We start from the raw sequence: 26,187 nt of genomic DNA on the forward strand, positions 1-26,187 counted from the left end.
ACCAGCGTGCCTGTAGCAAATGTGGATGGAGCCTTCCCAAATCTTCGTTCGCGAAGCCTAGCCATGATGATGAATTAGTTTGTAAGTTCCTGAGGGCAAGCACAGGTCCCTGCAATCTCACATCGGGAATAGCTGTACCAAAGGGAATTAGTCACAAGACCAGAGGGAATATGTAGATTATCTGCATGATCTTCTACCTACCTCAGGTCAGAGAACTCCCCTGACCTAATTCCCTGCCATTTGAACTAGAACACTTCTTTGAGAAAGAGACATCCTAAATGCTGAAGAACCAGCCACAAACCTTAGCATGCTTCTCCAATTGCTTAATTATTTGCACTGTTAATTATTATTCTTTTTTTGCCCTGAGTCTAAATGTGCCAAGTCTCATCCTGCAGCCTTTTAATCTCATGAGGCCTTATTCTGAGAAGGGGAAGAGCCCTCTGCTGCCAAATGTCTTTTTCCCTGCTGAAGGCTAGGTCTAGGTATATGCAAGCTGCGTGCCTGCTCCTGTCTGGGAACCCAAACCCCTGTTATCTACTTCAGCTGCAGGAGAAAGCCAGTAGGGTCATGGAGTGAGGGGTTGCATGGAGCTTTTCCTAGCCAAGGCTGAGAACCACAGCACAAGCGCATTACACTAGTGAGTAGGGCACTTGGCTGGCATGGGGAGGAACAAGTCCTGCTCCTGGAGTGATTTCATTCAGGGCTGTTTGATGTAGAACGTGTACATCGAAGTGAGAAAATTTGTGGGTGGTGTATGACAGTGTGTGGTGGAGGTGGTCTCAACGGGCATGTTGAGAGGACTCCAGGGACTGCAATCCTCTGCCTGGATTTGGGAGCCTGATCCAGCCTAGGCAGGAGCAAGCAGCAGGGATATGTGGCCAGGACATGCACAGGAACAGAACTGCAGGTTCTGGGGTGATCACTGCAGCCCAACAGAGAGGTGCCAAGTCAATGCAGTTGCCTCAAGGGTTAGGCAGTTGCTGAACAAATACCTTTCTAAATCTAAATGTTGATGGTCTAAGTCTGCTTACACACCTTCTGGGGCACCTAGATCTTTTTTCAGATCCAGCCTTGATTGACTTTGATTAAGTCACTGTCCTGATTTCAGCTAGGGCAGAGTTAATTCCTTCTCAGTAGCTGTTACAGTGCTGTGTTTTTGATTTGGAATGAGTATGGTGTCAATAATACACTGATGTTTTGGATTTTTGCTAAGTTGTGTTTATCCGAAGTCAAGGACTTTTTTTTCTTGTCTCATGCTCTGCCAGTGAAGAGGTACACAAAAGAAACTGTGAGGGAGCATATCTCAGACAGGTGACCTGAACTGACCAAAGGGATATTCCACACCACAGAATGTAATGCCCAGTATAAAAACTGGGGGAAATTACCTGGAATGGTGGCCAATATAGACTTGGGAAGTGGGTGGTGAGCAATTGCACTGTGCATCACTTGGGTTTTTTTCCCTGTTTATTATCATTATTTACCATTATTATTTCATTTTACTTTATAATAAATTACTAAACTGCTCTTATCTCAACATACAAGTTTTACTTGGATTCTCCTCCCCATTCCACTGGGGTGGGGCGGGCGGAGAGAGGGAAGATTGAGTGAGCAGCTGTGTGGTGCTTCATCTTCAGCTTGACATAAAAGCATTACAGTCATCCACATTAAGGGCTATGTAAAAAGTACAAGCAATATTTCCAAACAAAAAACTTTCCTGTTTGTGGACCCAAGGATCTTGCTATTCCTTTTGTCACAGACTTACGTGCTACATGTCACTCGCTAATCCCTACTATTTGCTCCAGGACTTTTCAGTGTTACCTGTCTTCATCATAGTCACTGATGCTCCAAGTCTGACCTGCACGGTGTTACTCCCTGCAGTCAGTATGACTGTGATTTGCAACACATGGGAAGTTAGTCCAGAAATGCTTGCCAGCTTTTCAACATGCACACACATATGCCATGCAGGTGGCAGGTGCCTTGCAGCGAATTAGTGGGACTGTAAGTAGACTAAGGATTTTTTGAAAAGATGTTGCATGGTCCTTCAGGTACTGAGAGATGAAAAACATCATCCTGAGGTCTTTTGTTCTGAGATGGACAGTGGATGTAAATTACAATTTACTCAGTGCTAGGCAGTTGTTCTTAATCTATCCATCCAACCACTGTTCCAACCTTTGTGTCAGCTGCAAACTTCATCACTCAGGATTATATCTGGGCCATGGTTTAAAACAAAACAATACATTAAACAGTGTAAGGCAACACCCAGTCCCTCTTAGGAAAAGAATTGCTTAAAGATGGTTCCTTTTTCAGTTATTTTAAGACTAGTGTGCCTGGTTTACACTAATGTGAACCAAATCGAGTTTATATTCTTCTACTTTTTAAATCAAAGTCATTTTCTAGCCAGCTGGTTGCTTACAGAAGCAACAAAATACTTTTATTTTAGCAGTAAAACTTGCCATCTTGTTTTAGAAATATGTTTGACACAATTACTTTCCTTAATCCCATGTTGATTTGCAGTAATAACAATAACAACAACAACTACAATTATTATTATTATTACTACTACTACTAAACTTCTTTAATATTTTATTAATCAAACCTCTCTGCCTACTCTGTTCTCGTTTCTCCTGGGAGCAAAGCCAAGCTGATAATCTATCACCATCAGGTTATCTGATATACCTGCTTTTAATATTGGCAGAGAATTGATTTCGTACCCACCTATCTTTATACTTCAGCTATTCCAAGACTTAATAAAATTATAATTATTTTTCTTGTCATTCTCTCTTAAAAGTATCAGATACAGAAGAGCCATACCTACCAATGTTAAAATCTGTCAAGTTAAGAGATTCTGTTTACCACCCTCTCTGTTATTTTTGGAATGTAAAGTATGTCATCAGTGCTCTGAGAAAGGCATACTTAATCCTACTCTTTACCCACTATGTAACTGGATTATTTACTGAACATTTCAATCTTTTCTGCATTTTTTTGAAAATTCTGCTATTTTACACTGACGAATAATTATCAGAGGATCAGAAATGGATTCAAAAGGGTTATGAAATATCAGTATCATGAGTTAACCAGCAAAATATAATGAAAATTATTTAAAAGTCTTGAATTTAAAAACCAGAATAGCTTCAATGCTTCCTTTTTACTTCTTGCTTTATGAATCTTATATCTTGTTCCTATGCTTTTCTCCACCAACTGAGAGCTAGAAGTATAATTTTATTAATAAAAAGGTGGTGCTTTTATTTTAGTCATCTGACTTCAGAAGTTGGAGCTTTAAGAAAAGAGATCAACCACCAGGAAACTCATGATGACACATGAGAGCTGGCAAATTTTCTACAGCATCACTAATGCTGTAAGATTAGTGACATTGAAAGGAGTAGTTAGTGACAATCAGTATCACTGGCAATGGTTAAAAATGTGAAAAACTGGTTTTCCTTTTAAAGTGCATCTGCAACCTTTAGAAAGCTGAAGGCCCTGGCATTCAGTCTGGTTGCCAAACTGGAAGCCTCCCACCTCCAGCCCCTCCTTTGACTGGTTGTTACAGGTTGTTCTGTGAGAAGTATTTGGACAAGGCTCTCAGGCACATGGTGTGATTCTTGGGGTGTCCTGTGCAGGGTCAGGAGTGGAACTTCAATGATCCTTGTGGGTTGCTGGCAATTCAGGATATTCCATGATTCTATGTTTCTATTATTTGCTGCCACTGTCTGTACTAGCTATTTACCCATACATTTATATATATATACAGATTTAGAAGGGAAAATTTCTATTTAGTCTGCTGCCCAGAAAGGCTTCCTATTCTCATCATTCATCTTAAAGATTTTACTTCTTTTGGGAGCATCCCGAAAATCTCCTGCATCAGTTAACTGCATCTCTGCTGACTAAGCCCCAGAAGCCATGGGAGCAGGCCCCAAAAGCTCGCTTTGAGCTCCCTCTGCTGCCGACCATCCTGCAGAAGGCCTCTCCAGTGCAGCCCTGGCCTCAGTAGCAGGACACTGTTGTACTGTGGGATGATCATGGACTGCTTGTCACTTGGCTGTTGGAAGCGATGAGGTAGGCGTGAAGCCTCTGCAGAACACAGGGTAACACGCTGCATTCTGGAGGCTCTGATTCTGCAAAAACGTAAGTGCTTGATGCTGTGTGAAAACCCCAAGTGCTCAGTGTGATGCATCTGCACTGGATGGGAACAAGTGGTGCCACAGGCTGTGGGGGCCTGACTGGCCCACAGCCCCTCCCAGACCTCAGCCAGCCCTATGCTGAGCGCAGCCCCACAAAGCTGCCGTGACGCGGGAAAGGCATTAAGAGGCATCAAACCACAGCAGCAAAGTTTACAAAACTCAAGTGGCCAGGGCTCAGAAGATGGAGGATGGCTCTGCTGGAGCGGGCTGGACGGAGTTTGGTGGCCAGGGGCAGCATGGCCCCACACAGAATCATACAGAATCAATTAGGTTGGAAAAGACCTCTGAGATCATCGAGTTCAACTTAAGACCTAACACCACCATGTCAACTATACCATGGCACTAAGTGCCACGATCAGTCTTTCCTTAAACACCTCAAGGCATGGTGACTCTACCACCTCCCTGGGCAGCCCATTCCACTCTTTAATCACACTTTCTCTGAAGAAATTCCTCCTAATGTCCAACCTGAACCTCCCCTCGCATAGCTTAAGGCTAGGTCCTCAAGTCCTGTCACTAGTTACCTGGGAGAAGAGCCCCCCCACCTGGCTACAACCTCCTTTCAGGTAGTTGTAGAGAGCGATAAAGTCCCCCCTCAGCCTTCTTTTCTCCTGGCTAAACACCCCAGCTCCCTCAGCCGCTCCTCACAGTACTTGCACTCCAGACCCTTCACCAGCCTTGTTGCCCTTCTCTGGACATGCTCCAGCACCTCAATGTCCTTCCTGAATTGAGGGTCCCAGAACTGGACACAGTACTCCAGGTGTGATCTCACCAGTGCGGGTACAGTGTGACAATCACAATCCTGCTGGCCATACTATTGCTGATACAGGCCAGGATGCCACTGGTCTCCTTGGCCACCTGGGCACACTGCTGGCTCATGTTTGGCCGCCGTCGACCAGCACCCACAGGTCCTTTTCTGCTGGGCTGCTTTCCAGCCACTCTTCCCCCAACCTGTAGCGTTCCTGTTGAACCTCATACAACTGGCCTCGGCCCATCGACCCGGCCTGTCCAGATCCCTCTGCAGAGCCTTCGTGCCTCCCACCAGACCAACGCTCCCACCCAAGTTGGTGTCGCCCGCGAACGCCCCCCGAGGGGGGACCCCCTGGAGGGCCCCGCTGCCCACCGGCGAGCGCTGCGCGGGCGGAGCGGGGGCGGTGGCGGCGGGGCCGTTGCCATGGCAGCAGGTGGGCCCGCCCGGTCCGGCCCAGGTGCAGCCGAGCGGCGCCGCCGGGACATTTACCCGCGGCCCGGGGAGCCCGGGGCGTGCTCGTGCTCCGCGGCTCGGCCTCGGCTCGGTGGGTGAGCGGGGTGGCGGCCCGGCCGGGAGGCGGGAGGGCCGGGGTACAGCCCTCAGGAAGCTTAACGCAACTTTCCGCTGAGTCCGCGGGGCGCCGGGGGCGGGTGTCCGGGCTCGACTTTGAGCCCGGCGGCCGCGCTGAGGTGAAGTGGGGGCGGTAGGGGGACAGAGCTCCGGAGGGGTTTGTCTGAGCAGGGAGGGAGCTCCTGGACCCGCTCCTCGGGTTCAGCCTGCGCTTGCTGGAGCAGCCTGGGCCTGCAGCCATCCCAGAGGTGCTAGCTGGGGCTCAGAGCTTGAAGCTGGGGGAAATGTTTAGTCGTGAGGTAAAGATGCTGTTATCATTGTGGCGTATTTCGTATGGTCAGGAAACCTTCACCACAGTGCTGAGTGCACTGACTCTACTCTTGTAGTTAAAGGTTGAGCTTTGTCAACTGTAGGGAGGAAATAATTGGAAATTAGACTGAAGCCTCACTGCTAGTTACGCAAGTGTGAGGCTTCTCTAACTAGGTGTTGTTCTTTTAAGACCAGTGGGGCAACAACAGGCAAAATGACAGCTGTGAGGTATGAACAAGGGGCAGAGCCGACAGAAGCATCCGGGTGAGTGAAATGAACTGTGCCAGTGTGGGGGTTTGGGATTGAATATGCCAATATTCAATGTGTGGTCCCCTGTCTCTAGTTTCTTAGTGCTTCAAATATAACAAAGGGAATAATGATGCAGTGTTTGAAGTTCATATAGCCTTTTTATCTTCCCCCCCCCCTTGCCAATGCTGTTGTCTGAGAGGAAGGATACCTTTGAGAAAAATATGCTGCTGTGATTGACTTCTTGTAAGTAGTTAATAAGTGGCTAATGAATATCCACCCTTGATATAATAAGCTCATGGCAGTAAAGTCTGCTCTTTTTTAGCATCCAGTCTGTCAAGAGACTTACCAGAGATTCTCAAGATTTCTTGTAGAGCAAGATGCTCTTGCTCTGCTCTCTTTAAAAGTCTGAAGTTGCCTTTACCTGTGAGCAGTCAGAAAAGCTTATGCTCTATAGAGAGAGTATGTGTGTGAAGAAAATAATTTCTACTATGTCCTCCTTTTCTTCTCTCCTGCCCCAGTAGTCACGGTCTAACTGTAGTAGCTTGTGGCAGAGAGCTTTTTCTGGCTTGGAGAAGTAGATGTAGAATGATCAGCAAAACAAACTCCCTCTGAGGAAAGCATTATCTAGAACTGAATTCTTGTGTGAGAGCACAATGGAAACACTGTACTTGGCCTTGGCTTTTATTTTGTTGTTGTGGGAAAGATTGTCTTCCTAACTCAAAACACTTCTGTTTCTCATTCTTATTGTGGCTTATTTTATTCACAGTAGAGGATAAGAAGGTGGCATTTAGTGCATTTCATGTGTCCACAAGTATAAGCAAGTGACCTGCGGCAAAATTGCTGTAGCAACAGCAGTAACGTGCTTTAATAAGTGAAGCATTTCTGCTCTTCAATAAGTGTAAATGCCCAAGTGGATATTCCATAAGAATAGCTGGGAAGCAATCCTGAACAGCTACACATCACTAGAACTTTGCTTCAGCTCTAGGAGCAAAATGAGGACACTGGTGTCTGGAGATACTGGAGCTAAAAAATAAGGCATAAATACTGAAATAGTTATGGTAGAATCATTCCTCTATTGAGGGTTATACTGAGTGCAGGTGGCAAAACACCAGTGCTGGCTGCTGAAACTGCAGGAAAAGCATCATTAAACTTCCTACTTGAAAGGTGGTTAGCCCAGACTGCAGAGGCAGCAGAGGATGAAGAATACTTGAATCCACACTGATGCTTCAGATATGCTAGGCTGCCTCAGAACAGTGTGGAAATATCAGTATTGAATATGTGTGTGTAGCTGTTCCTGCCCAAGAAGCAATGATGCCAGAGGCAGAGCCTCAGCAAACACTGTGTCTGTCCTATTATGCACCACAGTATTTCTGTGGAAAAGGCTGAAATACAAACTTCTGGATTTGGATGTTACGTTTTTTCTCTGAAGTTGTCATGTGGCCTTCAAAAACCAAAACCTTGATCTAAAGAGACCCTTTTAAGGAAGTTATGGCAAGCAGCCACTACCCTGAAAATATGCTGTTCTAGCACTAGCTCAGCTGCTACTCTCGTCTTCCAGTTTCCGGTTTGGTATCCTGCTCTGTACAAAAACATCTTTGTGCTATGGCTTTTCCTGGTGAAAACATTCATTCTCTGAACAAGAAGTTTACTGTAATAGCATTAGTGTCACTTGGACTCTCTGAAGCCATTTTTCATATGTACATTTCCGGCACTTCTAGAGCCCGGACTGTTAAGTCCTTAGTGGGCTCTTGAATGCCCTGCTTTAAAGCCCTTTATCCTACTGCTGAACACATCTGTCTCTTCTGGGGGGAAAAAGGGAAAACTTTTGAGAGATGGATTGCTAATGGGAAATAGGTCACTACAAGCCAAAGGATTCTGCTGTGTCAATATGGGGAAAGTCTTTCTTCCCCTGGTACTAGGCCTATACTCTGACTCAGGCTGTTGCTCACTGCCCAGGTGACAGTTAATTCTCTTTTTCTGGAACAACAAACAGTAGCGATATATTAAGCTATATACAGCTATATAGCTATATATTGAGCTATATACAGCTGATGTCTGTATCACTGTGTGACTTGTGTTATTCCTTTACCAGCTCTCCAACAGTAGAAGAGCCCACAGTAAAGATTGATGATGGTCGTGATGAGGATAACGAACCTGACAGCTGTTCCAAGTAAGCTAATGATATACTAAATTACTTGTTTACCTGCAAAAGTGGAATCTGCAGAGCCAAAATAAGAAGGCAGATGCCTTGCTGAAGTAAAGATAAGCCCAGTAAAATGCTTGATATTGATATTCATTCTAGTACGTAGTTAAGACAAGTAAGTTGAGGAAGCTTCTTTATGACCGTGGAGATGAAAGCCCAACCCAAGAACCCAAACTTGTCATATTATGGAGAATGGGTAGTCCAAACTGCATTGATTAAATTTTTGCAAAGGAATGAATTTGTGGGAGCACAGAAGAATAAGTGCTGGTGAGAAAATGAGGTGAATGAGTATCTGGAATAAACAATAAGCCTCATGGCCCTCATCAAGACTAAATTTTCTAAACTTTCTCATAGTTAACTCTGTTCTTGAAGTAATTTTCTAACAGTGTTTAGCTCATATCACCATGTTATAGCAAACTTTGTCAAGTCAGTTACAAGTCAATGGACTTGTTTCTCTGTTCCTGCAGCTCAAGAACAGCAAGACTAAACCTGTTATCTTACTTATTCTATGTGACATGTTTTTCTAGATTTTGGGAGTTGACATTTACTAATGTATTTCACAAAAGCTTTAAGGTAAATATGTAAGCAAATTTGCCATGTTTTCTTCAATGGGTTAAACATGTTGGCAGGCAAAATTGGAGTTGTATGTATATATATATATTTCAGTCTGTAGTGTACCTAGTAGAGGAACTTGTCCATAGACTGTGGAAGCTGGAGTCTTGTTGTACCTACTTCAGTTGCATTCTGAGTTGACTGGACAAAGACGTAGACCAACAAACAGTTAGTGTAATTATGGCAGCATTTCCTTAGATATTTGACATTCATAAATGCAAGGAAAACCTTCTATATGCTAAGATGCTTCTAGGACAAGATATATTATAACATCCTTGACTTCTGTAAGAAAAGTGGCTACTACAACCAAGTATTGCCTTCCTGCTTGAGGATGTAGATGTTTGCTGCTTAGACCTTGCACCTTAATTTAAAATAAGAATGTAATAATGAAGAGTGTGGGTGAATTCAGTAACCCCAGCAAGATGCTGCCTCAGAACTTCAAAGGTATCTAGCTGTGTCTTAAACTGAGTTATTGAGATGTACCGAGTGAAATGCAATGCTGAAGTTATTCTAGAGGAAACAAGTATCTTAGACAGGATCACTGGGGTGCAATGTGCATTATTGAGCAGACAAAACCTTCTTGTAAAAGTGCAAAAGAAATCTACCAGTACTTTTTGTCAGTATGCTAGTACTTATGGTAAGTCCTACTATTAATAATATGCTTGGAAAAGGTGTTTTCTTTTAAGTGTCTAAGACAAGACTTGGTGCTTACAGTAGTTAAGTAATCTTGAGATTACTTAGCAGACTGGCAATCTGTTTTCTGAACTCTCAGAACTGGGGGTGTCCAGGTTCTGCACCAAGAATTTCTACCTTAATTCTCAGTGTAACCTGAAGAGACTTCACGTCAATGAGAGAGTTACATAAAGGCCTGTCTCTAGACCAGAGGGCTTAAAGCAAACCAAAGAGGCAACAAAATCTACTGTAACTGAAAATGGGAGCTGTAATTGAAGATAACTCTCACAACTGGAAGAATTTGACTTCAGAAACTTACTTAAAAGGCACTTGGGTTTTCAACCTGAAAGCCAAACTGATATTTCCTTTTAAAGGTAGAAGTGGGATTTGTATTCCTCTGTTCCAAGAGCACGGGAGCTATTAACAAATGCAGCTTTTTCTGGACCTAGGAAAAAAATGATCTGATATAATGACCTAATGTATCAAAAAAGATCCCTTAAGAGATGTTTAGCCTCCAGTTTTCCTCTTGACCAATAGTTATTTTATAAGCCCACTTCTTATAGCTTATTAAGCCAGAATTCTAGTGTCACTGGAATTGTGACACTGTATAATGTTACAGATAAGTGCATACTGCTGTGCTTCTAGGGTCTGTAAACTGATTAATACTCTTTCTAGCAAGTGGTGAAAGCATTGTTATCAAGTACTCTCTTAACCTATACGCTTCGTGATTGCAACTGAATAATCTTCTCTTAAAGAAACCACTACTGTACAGAATACTAAAACCAAAAGAACGTGAACAAAAGGGTATAACAGTGCTCTTGTGGCTAATACCTGTAGCAAAATGTCACTTGTCTTGATGTCAGTTCTCTTGTCTTTCAGTGCAATTAGGAGAAGAATTTCCCCGTTTGTGATGTCATTTGGATTCAGGTAAAAGCTCATGCTTGTAATGATATATGGGCAAGGTAAAAATAGTCCTCATTTCTGGTGTAAGAACTTGGAGAGTTACAACAGTAACTCCAGCCTGCTTTTCTGAAAAGTACTGAATGCCCTGTCACCCCCAGAAAGGGTGACTTGAGACAAGTACTGGGTTTGAAAAATAAGTCTTAAGCAGATATGACTTAATTCTCCAAGGAGAGCTGAAAGTCAGAACTGTAAATGCCATTGACTGGGATAGAATGCCTGTAACACCTTATTCTAGGCTGGCAGCCTTTGAGCAAACAGTTGGTCAGCTGTATACAGTCTGTGTGCTGGAACAAGGTAAGCTATTAAAGACAGTTATTTTTAAGGGACTGCATTAAGTCACAAGTGGGAAGGAAATTGAGTAAGATGAAAGCACTGACATTTGTGTGCCTTAAAGCGTTCGAGTTTGTACTATTTCTAGGTAGCTGCAGAATTATAAGGTAATAAGTACAGCTGTGTCTGAGGTAAATGTAGAGTTCCACATGGATGATGCTTTCTGTGCAGGTCATTTAAAAATGCAATTGGAATCCTTTAGCTGCTAATTAAGCAGGCCTCAACCTATGTAAGAGGACAAACTCTTGCTGGAACAGCTTAAGAAAAATTCTGAGATTGTGCTATTGAGTTGATAAACGTCAGCAATTCATTCCTACCTCTCAAGTTGACTTGTATTTTTCTCTTTGCAGAGTATTTGGAGTAGTACTTATCATTGTGGACATTACAATCGTTATTGTGGATCTGGCTATCAGTGAGAAAAAGAAGGGTGTTAGAGAGATTCTTGAAGGTGTTTCCCTGGCAATAGCACTCTTCTTTCTCATCGATGTTCTTCTGAGGGTGTTTGTTGAAGGGTAAGACATGGGCAGAAATTAAGTCAGAATGGCAAATCCTCAGGCTAGAGCTATGAACATGGATGCCTTGTAGGCAAATTTTCTGGTCAAAGACAATAGCGAAATCTTTTCTTGGCTGTGTATATTGGCCGTTACCCTTCTATAGAATAATCTGTAAGTGCTTTTGGTATAAGTGAGTGATTGGAAACTACATCAGCTTTGCCGTATCTTACATATGTAAATCAGGTGTAAGATTACTTTTAGTGAAATTTCAGTGCTTAGTGCTAAGAACTAGTTCAGGAGAGCTTCTCTCTAGCAGTAGCTCTGTATAGATGATTCTCTTCCTGAAGATGTATTTCAGTCTTTGGACACCTGTCTAAAACTCTCCTTGGTTTCAGCTTCAGGAACTATTTCTTGTCCAAGCTGAATATTTTGGATGCATTCATAGTGGTGGGCACTCTGTTAATTAATATGATGTACTCCTTCTCAGACCTTGCTGCAGCAGATCAGATACCAAGGTAAGAATGGTATGGTAGCTGGTAAGTGTGAGCTCTTTTCTTGATAATCTTCTAATAATTTTCTTGGGCACCTCTAAGCTAGACATGCATACTAGATCACAAATATGACTGATAGTATTTCATGGTACTAATGAAGGATAGACACATGTAACTTTGGTCCACAGTTATGCTGTCAGCTGTCTCTGTCTCATAGGCAGAGGTGATATGAACATATCAGATGGGGTAACTAAAAGTGAGTAGTGAGGCCATAAAATGCTCTGACTCAAGTAATTTTTGGGGAAAGGTGTTCAGCAGCCCTGATAGAGAGGGTCTGAAGGCCAGAAAGAAAAGTTGGATTATAATAGGAAATGAAACAGACAACTGAGGGAGGATCTCCATCTAATGGGTCTTGAAATAGAAAGAGTTGCCAAACTGTCTGGTTTCCTTCACTTTACTTTCCGAAAATCCTTACGGTAACATGTTGGATTTTTCAGCCATATAGGGAGAGAAAACATGCTGTTTATGTGGATAAGCTAATTCAAGTCTTATTTCCTTCTGATTTCTGTAGCTTGAATCAGATAACCTGTGAGAGGAATCCATTCCTGACGGAGACAGAACTACAGCTTTAAGATTAGTTTATTTGCACAAAGTTGGATTTAGTGAAACTTGCTTGCATCAGCCAGGGAAAGAAGTTGAGCTCTTTTTTAAAAAAAAAAAAAAAAAAAAATCAAACACCCCCCATATTCAGCTGACTAATTGACATAAGGGGGGGAACATTATTCCAGAAGAAACCAACTCAAAGTTTAGTTATTGAAGAATCCAGTGTTGGACAAACATCTGTAAGTACTAGTTGTCTCTTCAAATGCTGGCTAACCTCAGGTTTCAAAAGTAAAACTGTCAAAGAATAGCTTTTGCAACCTCAGTCATAAAGCCTTTTTCCTTCTAGGTTGTCTTAAACATTCATCTGAGTTTTTAATGATTAATTCCCATTTCTATGACCACATTTTTCTAAAGCAGCTTTCATCTTATGGCAGCATCCAGTTAGAGGTAGGAGAAAGAGCACTTTGACAGGGTAATGTGCATTGCTATCTTTACTAGGCTGTGGTAGTAGTAGGCCTGATCCTGCACTGCCCCATCTGGTTATAGATTGGTGTGTGCAAGTTCCTTGTATTCTGACTTGCTAAAGTTGTTGGGAATTTAGAATAGCCTTTTGACCGTATAAAGAGGAGTTCACGCTGATGCTCTCAGAAGACACTCAGCTGAGGCCTACCGTCTCACCTGTTCAATTCTTAAGGCTCTCTATAAGGCTTCTCTTATTAAAGGTTCTTAAATCCTGTTCTGACCAAAATATTACTACTAGATGATACCTCAAATTTGACCAAATCCCAAATTTGGAGATGAGGTAGTCTTCCCACTTAACACTCCAGTAGTGTCTACATAATCCAGCTAATTCCCAGTAGCCTAAGTGGGGTTTATAACTCTTCTTTCCTCATAGCCCTTCCTCAAGAAGCAAACAGCAGTCTTAAAGCATCTGATACATTTTAGAATAATTAGAATTTGAGCAGCTTTTATATGGGTGAGAACTAATATGTGACAAGTGACACTTCAGTGACAGTCCATAGAGATAACATGCCCTGACAGAGAAGTATGGTTTCTATTTCTAATCTGGTCTAGCTGAGTGTGTTTTGGGATGAGTTAACTCTTTCCTTTAAGTATAACCTATAAAAGGACATTGAGGAATGAAAGCTGGGTATCAGTCTGGGATCTAATTGCTAGCTGGCTGACTTCCTGAAGGGCAGAATGCAAACTGCTTTTGTCTTGAAGAGTTGCTTCTTAGAGTTGTGGTTCAGACTGGGGAGAGGGACTGTGGAGCTTTCACCCCAGTGTTAGTTCATGTAATTTGCTGCTAGCTCCAAGGAAATTCTGTTTTCAACAGAGGAGGGTGATGCTGAGTTAGGAAGATGCTCAGGGGAAAACCTGAAACTTTCCTTCAGGTGTCAGGACAACCTGGTCTTGCTGACTTAAAGCTCCACATCAGTGTAGAGCAGACTGTGTCTTCAGCTCGAGGTTTGTCTCCCTTACTGTTGGTATTCACCAGGATTCTTACAAGTGTATCAAAACCTAAAATATGTGTCTGTGCTGCTTAAGGGTATTTGCTCACATACCTCCTTAAGGAATGAAATTAATGTTAGTTTGCCCTAGTCCCTAGGGGTGTGGGAAAGCAACTGCCCCGTTCAGTTGTTTTGGTAGAACCACTCACCTAAGCATCTTGCCTGCTTCAAAGTTCAACAGCAGTTCAAAGTTCCTCAAACCAAACGAAGTGTTTAAGTTGCTGAATGATTAAACACAGGATATATGATCTTTTCTCAGATTTCTTAATCAAGTCATGATGTACATAGACTGTCTAGCTGCTCTTTTCAGTAATTTTTCAGGTGGCTGCATACACTTAAATGTAGAGTTGAGAATAAGCTTCGAGGAACAAGAATTTTGTTATGATAAGTAATGTTAATGGAATTAGTTGCTTGCTGGCCAGAGGTGCCTGCAGAAGTCTGTTTTAGCAAGTAGGGGATTTCCTAGTTCTGTTAGCTGTTCAGAACATGTACCCCCTGAAGCCCTTAACAATAGAACCATGGTATTCTTCAAGCATAGTACTTTCTCCAAAATCAGCCTGAGGAGTCCTAATTCAATATATGAAACACAGCTTTAAACTGTCTCTGAAACAGCTTTTAAATAGCTTTATCCTTTGCCTCTAAGTTTATTTCTCTTCATTTCCTTTCATGGTGAATCTGGCATCTAGAATGGTTACTTTCCTCCGAGTTCTGAGAATTGTCATCTTGATAAGAATATTTCGCCTGGCTTCACAAAAGAAGCAACTTGAAGTGGTGACCAGGAGAATGGTAAGTTTACCTCTTAATATATCTAGGCTATCACTACTGTTTCCAACTCTAGCTCTTTCTCCAGGCACCCATCGATGGTAAATAGCAAGACTGGCCACAGCCTATTGCTCTGCTATTGATAGTATTGCCCAAGCAGCACATCTGTTCAGTTTCCCTGACAGGCTACCCGAGCTTTGTCTCCGACTTCAGCAGAGCTAGTAATTCTTAACTTTGCTCAAGTAAGCAGAAAATTGACCTGGAAGGCTGACATATCAAAATGATTGCAACACCACCACCACCATGTGTCTCAACTGGCAATTTCTAGCTTGTGTGGTACGTAGACTGTTTCCCCTCTTGTGGGGGAAGGTAGGAGTTTGAATGCTTCTGATGCTTTATTTTGGGTGAAAACAAAACAACCTTACTGTTGAAGTCCTGTCCACTGTAAATACCTCTTATTTTCATCAGGGACATTAAAGTGGTACTTTAAGCTTCAAGAATATCCTATTGCTCAGCAATAACCCATTTTAGTTATGCTGCCCTTACCTTTATTCTTTCTTCCTTCAGCCTCCAAACACTCAAATAACAAAGACAGATGCATGCTGCAGTCTGTGAAGAATTTGCAGTGTTCTTTTTACTAGAATAAACTTTGATACTTCAGGGTAAAAACTCTGTCCAGAGCTTCTACCTAAAAGCTATGTTACTCTCAGCTGATGCTGCACACTTCGCTATAGCAAAATGAGGTTCTCCTGCTCAGGCTTAACTTCTGAGTCTAGTCGATGGCTGATTTTTCCTGGTAACTGGCAATATTCGGTGATCTTTGGCATTCCTGTGGCAGACTAAGTCTCTTTTTTTTTTTTTTTTTTTTTGTCAGGTCTCTGAAAACAAAAGGCGTTATATGAAAGATGGCTTTGATCTGGATCTCACTTATATTACTGGTTTGTATAAACAAATGTCACTTTGCAGCACGTTAATCCTGCTAAGCCTTGTTCTTCACTTAATGAGAGTTTGATGTGACATACAGCCAATGTTTTAGACTAAGGAAACTTATGTATGAAGTCAAACCAGGCCTACTCCTTTTTTGTGGGATTTTGAAATACGGATTCATGACTCTGGCACTGTTCTCAAGACTTAGCCCTCTGGAAGAGAGTTGTACATGTTGTATGTAATGACAGAAAATCTCCTGAGGCCTAGGGAATCAGAGCTGAGAAACTATTGACTTAAAGTATTTTTGCTTCTGATTCTGTGCAGGCTGACGTTAATGGTGTCTGATGCTTTGGGAAGCACTATTTGTCTTGCTCTAGTTATGCTAAATGTAGAGGAAAGCCTCTCAGAAATGGGTAGGTTGTTCTTATAATTAGGGTAGGAATAAGACATTTTACAAGGATGTTGCTCAATCACTTAGTTCTTACGTGTAGGGGAGCTTTCTGCTGTTGCTGCTGATTGCTGTCTTCTCCACAGATCGAATCATTGCGATGTCATTTCCATCTTCTGGGAAGCAGTCTTTCTACAGGAACCCCATAAAGGTAAAAATCTCATCTACCAAGTTCAGTCTTTCTGAAACTCGTTTCTTTTGTAGGTTCCCTCTAATTTACATGTGGGCTAGATCCTGTCAGTCCTAGTTCTGCTGGCGTGGATGGTTGGAATGACTGACTGATGGTCTCCACTGTGCTGTTTGTGTTGTAGTGCCTCAGCTAAGCCTAGTGGGATGTATCTCAGTGTGGACACATTGGTATTCTGATGCTCCCATTCCTTGGGAATGCTTTGGAGAATTAAGGCAGTTCTGTCCCAGGCTAGTAATAGTGATAAGATCTATTCAGCTAAAAGTTGTTTAAAAGATCTGCATAATGTCCTTTTCAGAGACGCTGCCTGATTTTGTAGAAACATATATAGGGTAAGGAAGATAGTTGCAGTAATACTTTTGTTCCAGACAAGAACCTGAGTTGGAAAGGCTTGCTTTGAACAGTCCAGGGGCTGTTCATGAATGCAGTTGCTGATCCCATGTGGGGGGTTGAGGTGTCAGTGGAAATAAGGAGTGGAGCACTAACTACTCTGAACTCTTATATTATTATTGCTTAGGAAGTTGCAAGATTCTTGGACACCAAACATCCAGACCACTATAAAGTCTACAATCTCTGCAGTAAGTATGTTTAGCTGCTGACTACATTGAAATATTGGTAAAGAGAAATGCATCTCTTCAAGGTATTCTGCTGCCAATAGCAGATCTCAAAAAACGTATATCCAATCAAAAAGTGCATATCTGTCTCTGACTACATTCTGTCTTGAATGTGGCTATTGACTGTACCAAAGCTGGATCTAATAAAAGCTAATCTAATATTGTACTGAAGCTTGCAAAGGAGATACTGGATGTCTTGCAGTTTTGACTTCCTTGTTCATGCTGAAAAATTGCTTCAGTGTTCCAAAGTTCTTATTAAAAATAAAAGTTGAAAACTAAACCTGGGCTAAAACTTGAGGTAATGTTGGAGAATCTTCTAATGAAGACTTAGAAGAACGAGGTGGAGACTAGTTAAAAGCTATTCTGTTTAGAAGTGGCTAAAAAAAATTCTTCATAAACAACTATTTTGAGGTTCCTGCTTCATAGCAATGTGTCAGAGGTGGAAGCAAAGTATGTTCTAGAAGCAGTGATACTTGAAGTCATTAAAAAGTAAAACTGTCCTCTGGCCAGCAGAGAGATGGATAGGGGAGGTCAGATGGGGGATGCGGTGTTAGTGGCTTTTTACCACTTTGCCTGCAGGTTGTTGCTGTGTTTGACCCTGACACTACATCAGAACACTAACTTTCAGATCCCAAGTAATCTCTCTGGAAAGCAATGACCCTCTGCACCTGGAGATAAAATTTAAGTGAGAAGTGTTAAACTAGAAGCTAAACAATCATGGCTGTAGCCAAATTACCTCACAGGTTTTTTTCATTTTGATCTTTCTATTTACACAACTGTCCTTTAGAAATTAGTATATGCTCAAACCAGCGGTTGTGTGTCACAAGCCACTTTCTTTGTTGCAATCCTCTTCCCCTTCCTGGCATAACTTCAGTTCTTTTCTTGTAGGTGAGAAAGGCTATGACCCCAAGTACTTTCACTACAGGGTGGAAAGGATATTTATTGATGACCACAATGTCCCAGCACTACAGTGAGTCTTGTCAAGAACTACATTGCAATAGTTCTGTGTAGGTGTTTACGTTGATGCACTAATTTTCCTCTTGTTTAGGGACATGCTGAAATTCACTGGCAGTGTTCGTGAATGGATGAGTCAAGATGAAAAGAACATCATAGCAATTCATTGTAAAGGAGGCAAAGGTAGAATTTCTCATGTGTAGTCTGTGTATGCTACAAATTGCACTTCATTGTTATTATAGCTTCTTTGATGTAAGTATGGTCCTAAACCATACTGTGAGATGGGGTTACAGTGTAACTTAACAAATTCTGCAGACACTGACTAGCAACAGTATAATACTGTGTTTAGTATTACAGAACCCATAGGATGCACTCAATCCCCTTTTCCAGGTCATTGGTAAGATATTAAACAGAACTGGCCCCAGTACTGAGGCCTGCAGACACCAGTGGTGACCGGCCACCACTGGATGTAACTCTGTTCACCACCACTCCCTGGGCCTGATTATCCAGCCAGTTTTTCACCCATTGAAGAGTGTATTTGTCTGAGCCATGAGCAGCCAGTTTCTGCAGGAGAATGCAGTGGGAAATGGTGTCAAAGGCTTTACTAACATCCAAGTAGGTAACATCTACAGTCTTTCCTTCATCTATTAAGCAGGTCATCTTCTCATAGAAGGTGATCATATTGGTCAAGCAGGACCTGCCCTTCATAAACCCATGCTGGCTGGGCCTGATCCCCTGGTTGTCCTGTATATGTTATGTGATGGCACTCAAGATGATCTCCTCCATAACCTTACCCCCCTAGAATGTTCTGGGTGCTACTGGATCTTAAGATGCACACTGTATTAGGTGATGAAGTCTTATGGAAAAAAGATAGTCAAAGCTACCTTATATGAGCTAACCTGCAGGTGCTATCTGCAACCAGTAGTAGTGTGGGAGCTGTTGAAATGCATAAATAACTGCAAGTAAGCCAAACTTCCCTGCAAACACATGCCAAGCACCTGCTATTACTATCTGTTAAGCAAATACTTGTTAAGGAACAGGTAGTTCCTTAACATTAAAAAAAGTTGCCCCAAGGTGAAGCTCTGTTTTAAAAGGTTTTGCAAAACTGAATGTTGAAGCTACAGCTTGAAGAACAAATGTAGGGAGCGTGACTTGACCTCTGAGATTTTAAATTAAAAACTGAAACTATACAAGATTTTCATGCTAGCAGACTTGATGGCTTCTTAGTATGGTTGTGGGAAAATAGTTGGGGCAGAGAAACAACTCTGAGACTTCTAGCATTGGGAAATGCTAGTTTATAGCCTTATTTAGTAGAGTGCTATCCTCTATCCCCTGCTGAATGGAGAATGCAGATACTGACCAGTATCCTTAGTGTCTCTAGTAATATTACAAAGAAATGTAGGGACTGCTTTCAAGGAACAAGTTAACAAACTGTAGCATCTTGTCTTTAACTCGTTATTCTCTGAAATACAGCTACTTGACTGTCACAACTCTTGAAATAGATGAGATCACAGGAGATGACTTCACCTTCACAAATCCCAAATACTTTTGAACTGCTGTAATTTAACTTGTCTCATACTTGTAATACAGGCAGGACTGGAACAATGGTCTGTACCTGGCTAATAGACAGTGACCAGTTTGAAAGTGCAAAGGTAAAAGCTGTTTATTTTTGTTTACTGTACAAAATGCTCCTTAGAATCTACTGAATTGGTGAAATGCAGTAATAGTCTGCAGAAAATTCTATACTAAAAAAAAGATTCAGTGAAAAATCTGTTTTAATAAAAGTTCTTGCAAATCTTGCTACTGTGTAAATTCTGATGCAGTCTATTCTTGATCAGCAAGAACTGGGAAAGTAGCATTTAACAGGATACCAACTTGAAGCACTTTTATTGGAGGCATAATAGACCTAGGGCCTTGAGCAACAATGTAAACTGTAGGTGACTTCTGAACAAACTCTACTAATGATAGTGTCACTGTTTTTAAGTGGTCTTAAACAATTTTTTCCCCAGTCTCCCTCCAAGTAGTGTGAGGCGTCAAGACTTAACTTGTCTTGACAGCCAGCAGAAAGCCCTTCTGGGGAAAGGCAGAAAGATCAGCAAGCCGCAGCCAGGACAGGTGCTTATGCTGCTTTAGTATACCAGGTCTGGTATATCAGCCTGGAGACTTGGGATGCAGAAGGCCCAGGTCACTCAAGGGAGTCTGGGCAGACTGTATTTATTTAATCGCTTGTTTTCCTCAGAGTCTGGTTTGTGAAGATCTGAACTAATGTTTGGCTTTGTCTGCCACAGACCACTTGAGAAATATAGAGGGTTCTAAAGAAATTGCTTGGAAGTCATTGCTCTCCCTCACTCTTTCATGGGTTACAGATTTAATGTATCTGACTTCCGAATTAGTACTTTCTTATTCTAGTTAAAAGTCTCCTTTAGAAGGTACCAAAACAACTATTGCATATTTTCACTTGCATTCCCATATTGGCCTTGAGTAGTGTAGTTCTAGTTTAAAATCCACTTTTCAGGAAGGGGAATAGTGGTGGGATGGATATCTTAACCCTTGAAATTTTTTTCTTGTGTAGGAAAGCTTGGACTACTTTGGGGAGAGAAGAACTGATAGAAGCACAAGTACTAAGTTTCAAGGAGTTGAAACTCCATCCCAGGTAAGCTTGAGCAGGTTCAGTAACAGTAGCCAAACCAATACTAACCTTATGAGTGCTTGTGCTGCCCCACATCCACTGCCTTCTTTCAGAGTTGTAGGTTTCTACTACTTCCTTAACTTTCTGTACTCTTTCTTTACTCTTTCTATAAGAGTTGGAAGGCTAACAACTGATAGAGTTGCATTGCATCTTTCCCTCTCCCCTTATGCCTTTCTCTTCCTAATAACATCAAATCTGAAGTATAGTATCTAAGATAACAGAATTCTTGAGATTAGAAAAGCTTTCAGTGCAACCCCACTGTTCAAGCAGGGTGAGCTGGAAAAGGTTGCCTATGGATGTGTCTGGTCAGGTCTAGAATATCTGCACAGATGGAGACTCCACAACATGTCTGGGCACCCTCACAGGAGCATGACACTGTAAGACAATTGGGCTGTTTATCAAGGATGCACAGAAGCCTGCAGCCTAGCCTGTGATGGGGCCATGGCACAGATGTGGCTGGGTGGAGGAATGCATTCTCTACAGACTGTATTCACTGGGAAATACCACACAGGTTTTTTATCTCAGACCATGGGGCTTTGCTCATATTAATTCACTGTACTGTGTGATGGAGGGGTGTGAAGTAAATCTGGTGACAGAGGTACTTTAGTTGATGGTATAAGATAGAAGTACAACTGTCCTTCAGAATGTACTTCAGTAAAATGGAAGTATCTTGTATGTTTAAACATTCAGCCTCTTAAAACTACAATATAAAAGCTCCTCACTTCTTGCTGAACTAAAAAGTACAGAATTTCTCAAAACGTGAAATTTAAATGCTGATTAAAAATGTAGGTGTTAAATTTGTCTAGAGGATTGTTTGAACTGGGGAGGGGAAGGATAACAAATGGCTTTCTTATTTTTGGGCTTTGGAGAGCTAAAAACTTAGAGTGGAAGACATTTAAATCCTACTTCTGCCTAGAATTAATCTGTGTTGGGTACAGGAACTGCATAATGTGTCTGGTTTTTTTGTGTTACAGAGTAGGTATGTTGGGTATTATGAGATCCTGAAAAACAAGTATAACTTGAAACTCCCACCAGAGAGACAACTCAAAATAAAAAACCTCAAAATCCACACTATACATGGTAAGAACTCTTGAATTTGGGCATTCCTCTATCTGATAATTGTTTCCTATTACAGGCAGCTGATATCTAGTCTCTCCTGCTAAACCCATGATAGGAACGTAGATTTACTTGGATTTGAGAATTTAAATGACACAGAATACAGTGAAGAGTATTTTGGAATCAGTTGCTCTGTGTTTTGCTTTCTGTGTGTCTGGTCAAATGATGGCTCACATACAACCTGCTCTGTTTTGGAAAGAGAATCACTTTTCAGGTTTGACTAACTCCACATGTGGAACTGGATCCACTAATGTTTCTCAGCTTTATATACATGCCTGTTTCTGTACATGTGTACAGGTAATCTTAATCAAAGGCTGGAAGTTCATCCCTCATTGTTTTAGAGGACTTCAAACTTCAGTTCTTGTTCAGTCAGTGAAACTAGACTCTACATTAGCCTGTTCCACTAGTGGGATTCACTGCTACTTCACTATACAATTTTCAACCACGGAATCCTGATTTACCTTTAGCATTTGAGTTCTCTAAAGTCTTTGACAAGGCAGTCTGGAAAGAAGGCACTTTTGAATGGGATTGCACTTGGTTTTCATGACCATTTTTATGTTTCCAGCTAATGTGGGTGCTCTAGTATAATGCAATGCTTTCTTCCTAGGAGTTGGGAAAGGCAATGGAACTGATATGAAGGTGCAGATAATAACAAGGAAGCAGGTTGTACTAGAATGTGTATGTGCCAGTCAACAAAACTGCAGGGTGAGTACTGTGAAGTCTCGTTATTTGAGTCACAGAAGCTGGAAGCTGACTTACAGGTCAGAAGTGTCTTTGTACAGAAGTTGAATACTTGACATAAAACTATCTAACTAAATGGATGAAGTAAATTCTGAGAGGATGAAAAAGCTAAGCTTTGCTAAGTCCTAGGAAAAGTAGTGGTAAGATAGTGAAGATTTCCCTAGGAGTCACTTAAACACAAATAGCTCACTCTGTCCTGAGTAGCTTAAACTGTTGGCTATTATTCTAGCACTGCTGTTGTGTTTGTATACCGTGAATGAATAGCTAGGTATTGTCATGAATTGGTTCCTTGTCTCTCTGCAGTAACTTCTCATAAAACAAACTTTATTCTGTTACCTAGCTCTTCTTTGATTCTGAAAGTGACTCTGTAGTCATTGGCTTGGAAGACTGCCCTGTTATAAGTGGTGATGTGAAAGTCAGATTTGAATCAGATTCTGTAAGTATAACAGTGTGAAGACCTTCACTTGGGTTTGGGGAGAGGCTGCAGTGCACACTGCAGCTGGGTCCTGGCTGGTTGGGTGGTGTGGGGCAGAACCTGTTTTTCCCCAGTGACTCCTGCTGTGTAGGGTGGCCTCACTGTGCACTGAGGGATGCAGCAAGTGGTGCTACTTCAGCCTAGGCAAGCAGGGGAGCCATCTGGCTGTTCATACAGCAGTGTGATCAAGACGTCTTAGTTGAGTACCTGCTTCTAACATGAGGCTCTCACCTCATTGTATCGAGTGACCTAGTACTGAAATAATTGCAGTGAAAATAGTGATCTGTGTGTGATATTGGAATCTTCAAGTGTACTGATTCTGGCACTTAATCCTTAACAAGTCCTTAATCCTTTGCGTTTAGGATCTCCCAAAAGGCTATGATGACTGCCCATTCTTCTTCTGGTTCAACACTTCCTTTATTGAAAATAACAGGTAAATGATCATTGTAACTGTCTCCAGATCTTAACTTCTGGTTTCTGAACTGAGCTGAAAGTTCATAAACATAGTAAAGCTGAGATAGGCTTGATGAGCCAGCTGTCTTAACTTCCAAGTTGGTACTGGTCTTTGACCCTCAGCTGTAACTTATGAGCAGGCAGCTTCTTGCACTGTGCTAAGTATTTTAAACATATGTGAGGTTTTTATCTTAAGCCACTGGACTATTTCCTCAGTGCTCTAAGCATTGTTAATGAATTTTAAGTCAAAAATCTAATGGGAACTGTTCAAATCTGCCGTCCTCTATCGTACGGCTGCCTAAAAGACTGGAACTCAGTAGCTTAGCAGGCAAACATTAAGAACACACTTGGAAGTACTGATGCTTGGGATCCAAAGAAAGGCTCTCTTATGGCTTCTCATGTTTTTGATAAAGTTAGAAATTACTGTGGTTTTGCTTGCTGAGACTAGAACTCCTGGGAAAGCTCCAGCCAGTGAAAGTTGGACTTGTCTGTCTTGCTTGGGGAGTGATGTAGAAATGCGAGACAGGAGATCCTTATCTTCTGTCTAACCTGCTTTGACAGATTTAGGCAGAGGAACAGTGAACTTGACATAAGAAATAAAATTACTGTGTTCTCCATGACTGGAATAGAAAGGAAACAATTTTTACTGAATTGATCCTGTCAGAGTATGAGGAGAGGTAGCCTCTGGTCTGTTTGTAATTGTAAACTTAATATGCTGAACCAGCAATGCACCTTGCTATCTAGGTGCAGACCAAGCCAGTGCCAGGAGAAATGTATGCCTACTGTCTGACAGCCCTGAAACATTGCCATTTTGAGAGTTTTGCTGAAGTGCTTTGTTTACTCCAGAACTAGGGAGGATGCCCCACCAGGCCTTCATTTCTCCCTTCCTGCCCAGAGAATTCTGGTAGACCTGAAGTGAACTAGGTCTGATCAGAAGTGAAACAGCTCTTAAGGCAGTACTTCTATTTCTATATCTCTAATTCAGCTATAGCTGATGTGCAAGTGCTTTTAAAAGATAACTAGATGTGAATTTAGTAAACATTAAAATTGGAGAATGTACCCGATGAAGTTGAGCACTGAATTGAATCCTTAGCTTTAGGAAGATCAATTACTAAATTAGTGACACTCGCAACCTATCGGGAGACCTTGAACTGAATGCAACATTAATTTTACTCTAACAGTCTTGCATTGTGGGGCTCTGGGAGGGGTGGATGTAGAACCAACCCAAAAACCCATCAGGTTGACTTTGTTTCTCAGACTATTTCAGATGCAAATTGTTGTGCAGGCATGGCTGATGTGTGTTTCAATTCAAGATCTGGGGCTATATTTCATATTCCAGGGCTGAGCTTGAAACTTCTGTGGATGGCTGAATGGAAAAGCATGTCTTAGGTTGTTAAGATATACTACCGAATTTTGTCTTTCAGACTTTACCTTCCCAGGAATGAGCTGGATAACCCTCACAAGTCTAAAACTTGGAAAGTCTATAGCGAGACATTTGCTGTGGAGGTGAACTTTATTGATTTATAAGGGAAATCTGAAAGAAGGGAAACATGTAAAACTCCTGGAGAATGTCTTGCTGTTTCAGTATAAAGTGATGCAGTCTAATTTTCATGTACTTAATGTATATCTGTGTAGATACAACTTCTCAAATAAAGTTACATGAAGTTCTGTTGTGCAGGAAAATAATACTCTGAAGAGTTATTTAGTATCAGCTAACTGTCACATCATCCTTAGGAGTTTAGGTATCTCTGCATACAGGTAATTCCTGTTTTAGTAATCTAAGCTAATTGCTGGTCTTTAAGCAATATCATTAACCCAAGGGTGGGTGAAGACCAGCAATCTGCATGAGACTGAAAAAATCTGACACATCTCCCTCAGCACCAGGGTTTTCCACAGATCAGTAGAATATGGGAATTTTGAGGGAGAAATATTAGTCTTCCTATGTCAGATTACTGCTGCTTGAGTAGAAGCCTTGGTATTAAACTGCTCTTCATCAGGAGTCATTGGTGTAGGGGTTTGAGCAACGTGTGTCCTGGGAGCTGCCTGTGGGGGTTGGAGACTGCACAGCTGCTTTTCTACTGCTGTACCTCCCCACAAAGGGCTGCAATGGCCACATGCACTAAGACTTAAGTTTGTGTCTCATCAGCTCAGGAGCATGACAGCTGCCTGGGATCACTTAGTGAGGCTTGCCTTAATATCTGCATGTGGTGGGTTTGATCTATGCACCTGCCCATTTGAGCTAATAGTGCAAATGCTCACTGACCCCTCTTGAGCTGTACTAAGACCTGTAATTCACAACTTCCAGGAGACTTATTCTGCTTTCAAATGTTCTCAGCAGTGCAGCTTTTCTATGGAGACTATATCTTCCTCAACGTGAAATATGTTCAGGTGTTAGCTTCTTGATTCTGTTGCTTCCTTAGTCTTTAAATTGTTAGGAACCAAGAGTGGAAGGGAAGTGATGTAGCTTTACAGTTAATGGGGTAAGCAGAGGTCACATACCTTCCATGTGCTCACTTGGGGATAGTGGTATGAAGTACTCGTGTGGACTGAACTTTTCCTATTGTGTAATTATCTAGGACTTAGGAGCCGGGCTCTTGGAAGCTGCTTCTATCAGCACTGTACTTCAAGTGTGGAGGCTAAAGCCTGTTTTGAATGACCAACAGAGTCCCATCACTTGTTTGCAGGCCTAGGTGCAGGATAGAGTGAGCCTGGGTCACTTAAGTACATGTAGTCCAAGCTCCTGTGTAAAACAGGCCCAGATAGAGCTGGATCACCCAATCTAGTCTAGTTCTATGTATCTCCACAGATAGCATTTTTCACACAGTACTTAATCTTGTAAATACTGTTCGTTCCTGGTTGGAATTTCCCTGATTCTGAGTTGTACCTGT

General features: G+C 41.8%; 1 protein-coding gene across 6 annotated transcripts; it reads left to right on the forward strand.

The window, feature by feature from the left end:
* The first annotated feature begins 5,372 nt into the window (after positions 1-5,372).
* Positions 5,373-24,995, forward strand: LOC108497493 (phosphatidylinositol 3,4,5-trisphosphate 3-phosphatase TPTE2-like). Of its 6 annotated transcripts, none has more exons than XM_017815168.1 (19): positions 5,373-5,474; positions 5,980-6,069; positions 8,147-8,224; positions 10,421-10,468; positions 11,185-11,346; positions 11,724-11,843; positions 14,620-14,719; positions 15,570-15,633; positions 16,157-16,221; positions 16,775-16,835; positions 17,760-17,841; positions 17,920-18,008; positions 19,416-19,477; positions 20,398-20,478; positions 21,489-21,594; positions 22,238-22,335; positions 22,712-22,807; positions 23,209-23,279; positions 24,724-24,995. In XM_017815168.1, exons 2-19 carry the CDS (start codon positions 6,020-6,022, stop codon positions 24,824-24,826), a joined length of 1,536 nt encoding a protein of 511 aa, XP_017670657.1. In that variant the 5' UTR covers positions 5,373-5,474; positions 5,980-6,019; the 3' UTR covers positions 24,827-24,995. The 6 variants fall into 6 exon arrangements, with proteins under 6 accessions (XP_017670657.1, XP_017670656.1, XP_017670655.1 ...); XM_017815167.1 differs by having other exon boundaries at positions 5,375-5,470; XM_017815166.1 differs by lacking the exon at positions 5,373-5,474 and adding an exon at positions 5,514-5,615.
* Positions 24,996-26,187: the final 1,192 nt, after the last annotated feature.

The sequence above is a fragment of the Lepidothrix coronata genome, unplaced genomic scaffold (assembly GCF_001604755.1).
Source record: "Lepidothrix coronata isolate B3197 unplaced genomic scaffold, Lepidothrix_coronata-1.0 Scaffold48, whole genome shotgun sequence".
Lineage (NCBI taxonomy): Eukaryota > Metazoa > Chordata > Aves > Passeriformes > Pipridae > Lepidothrix > Lepidothrix coronata.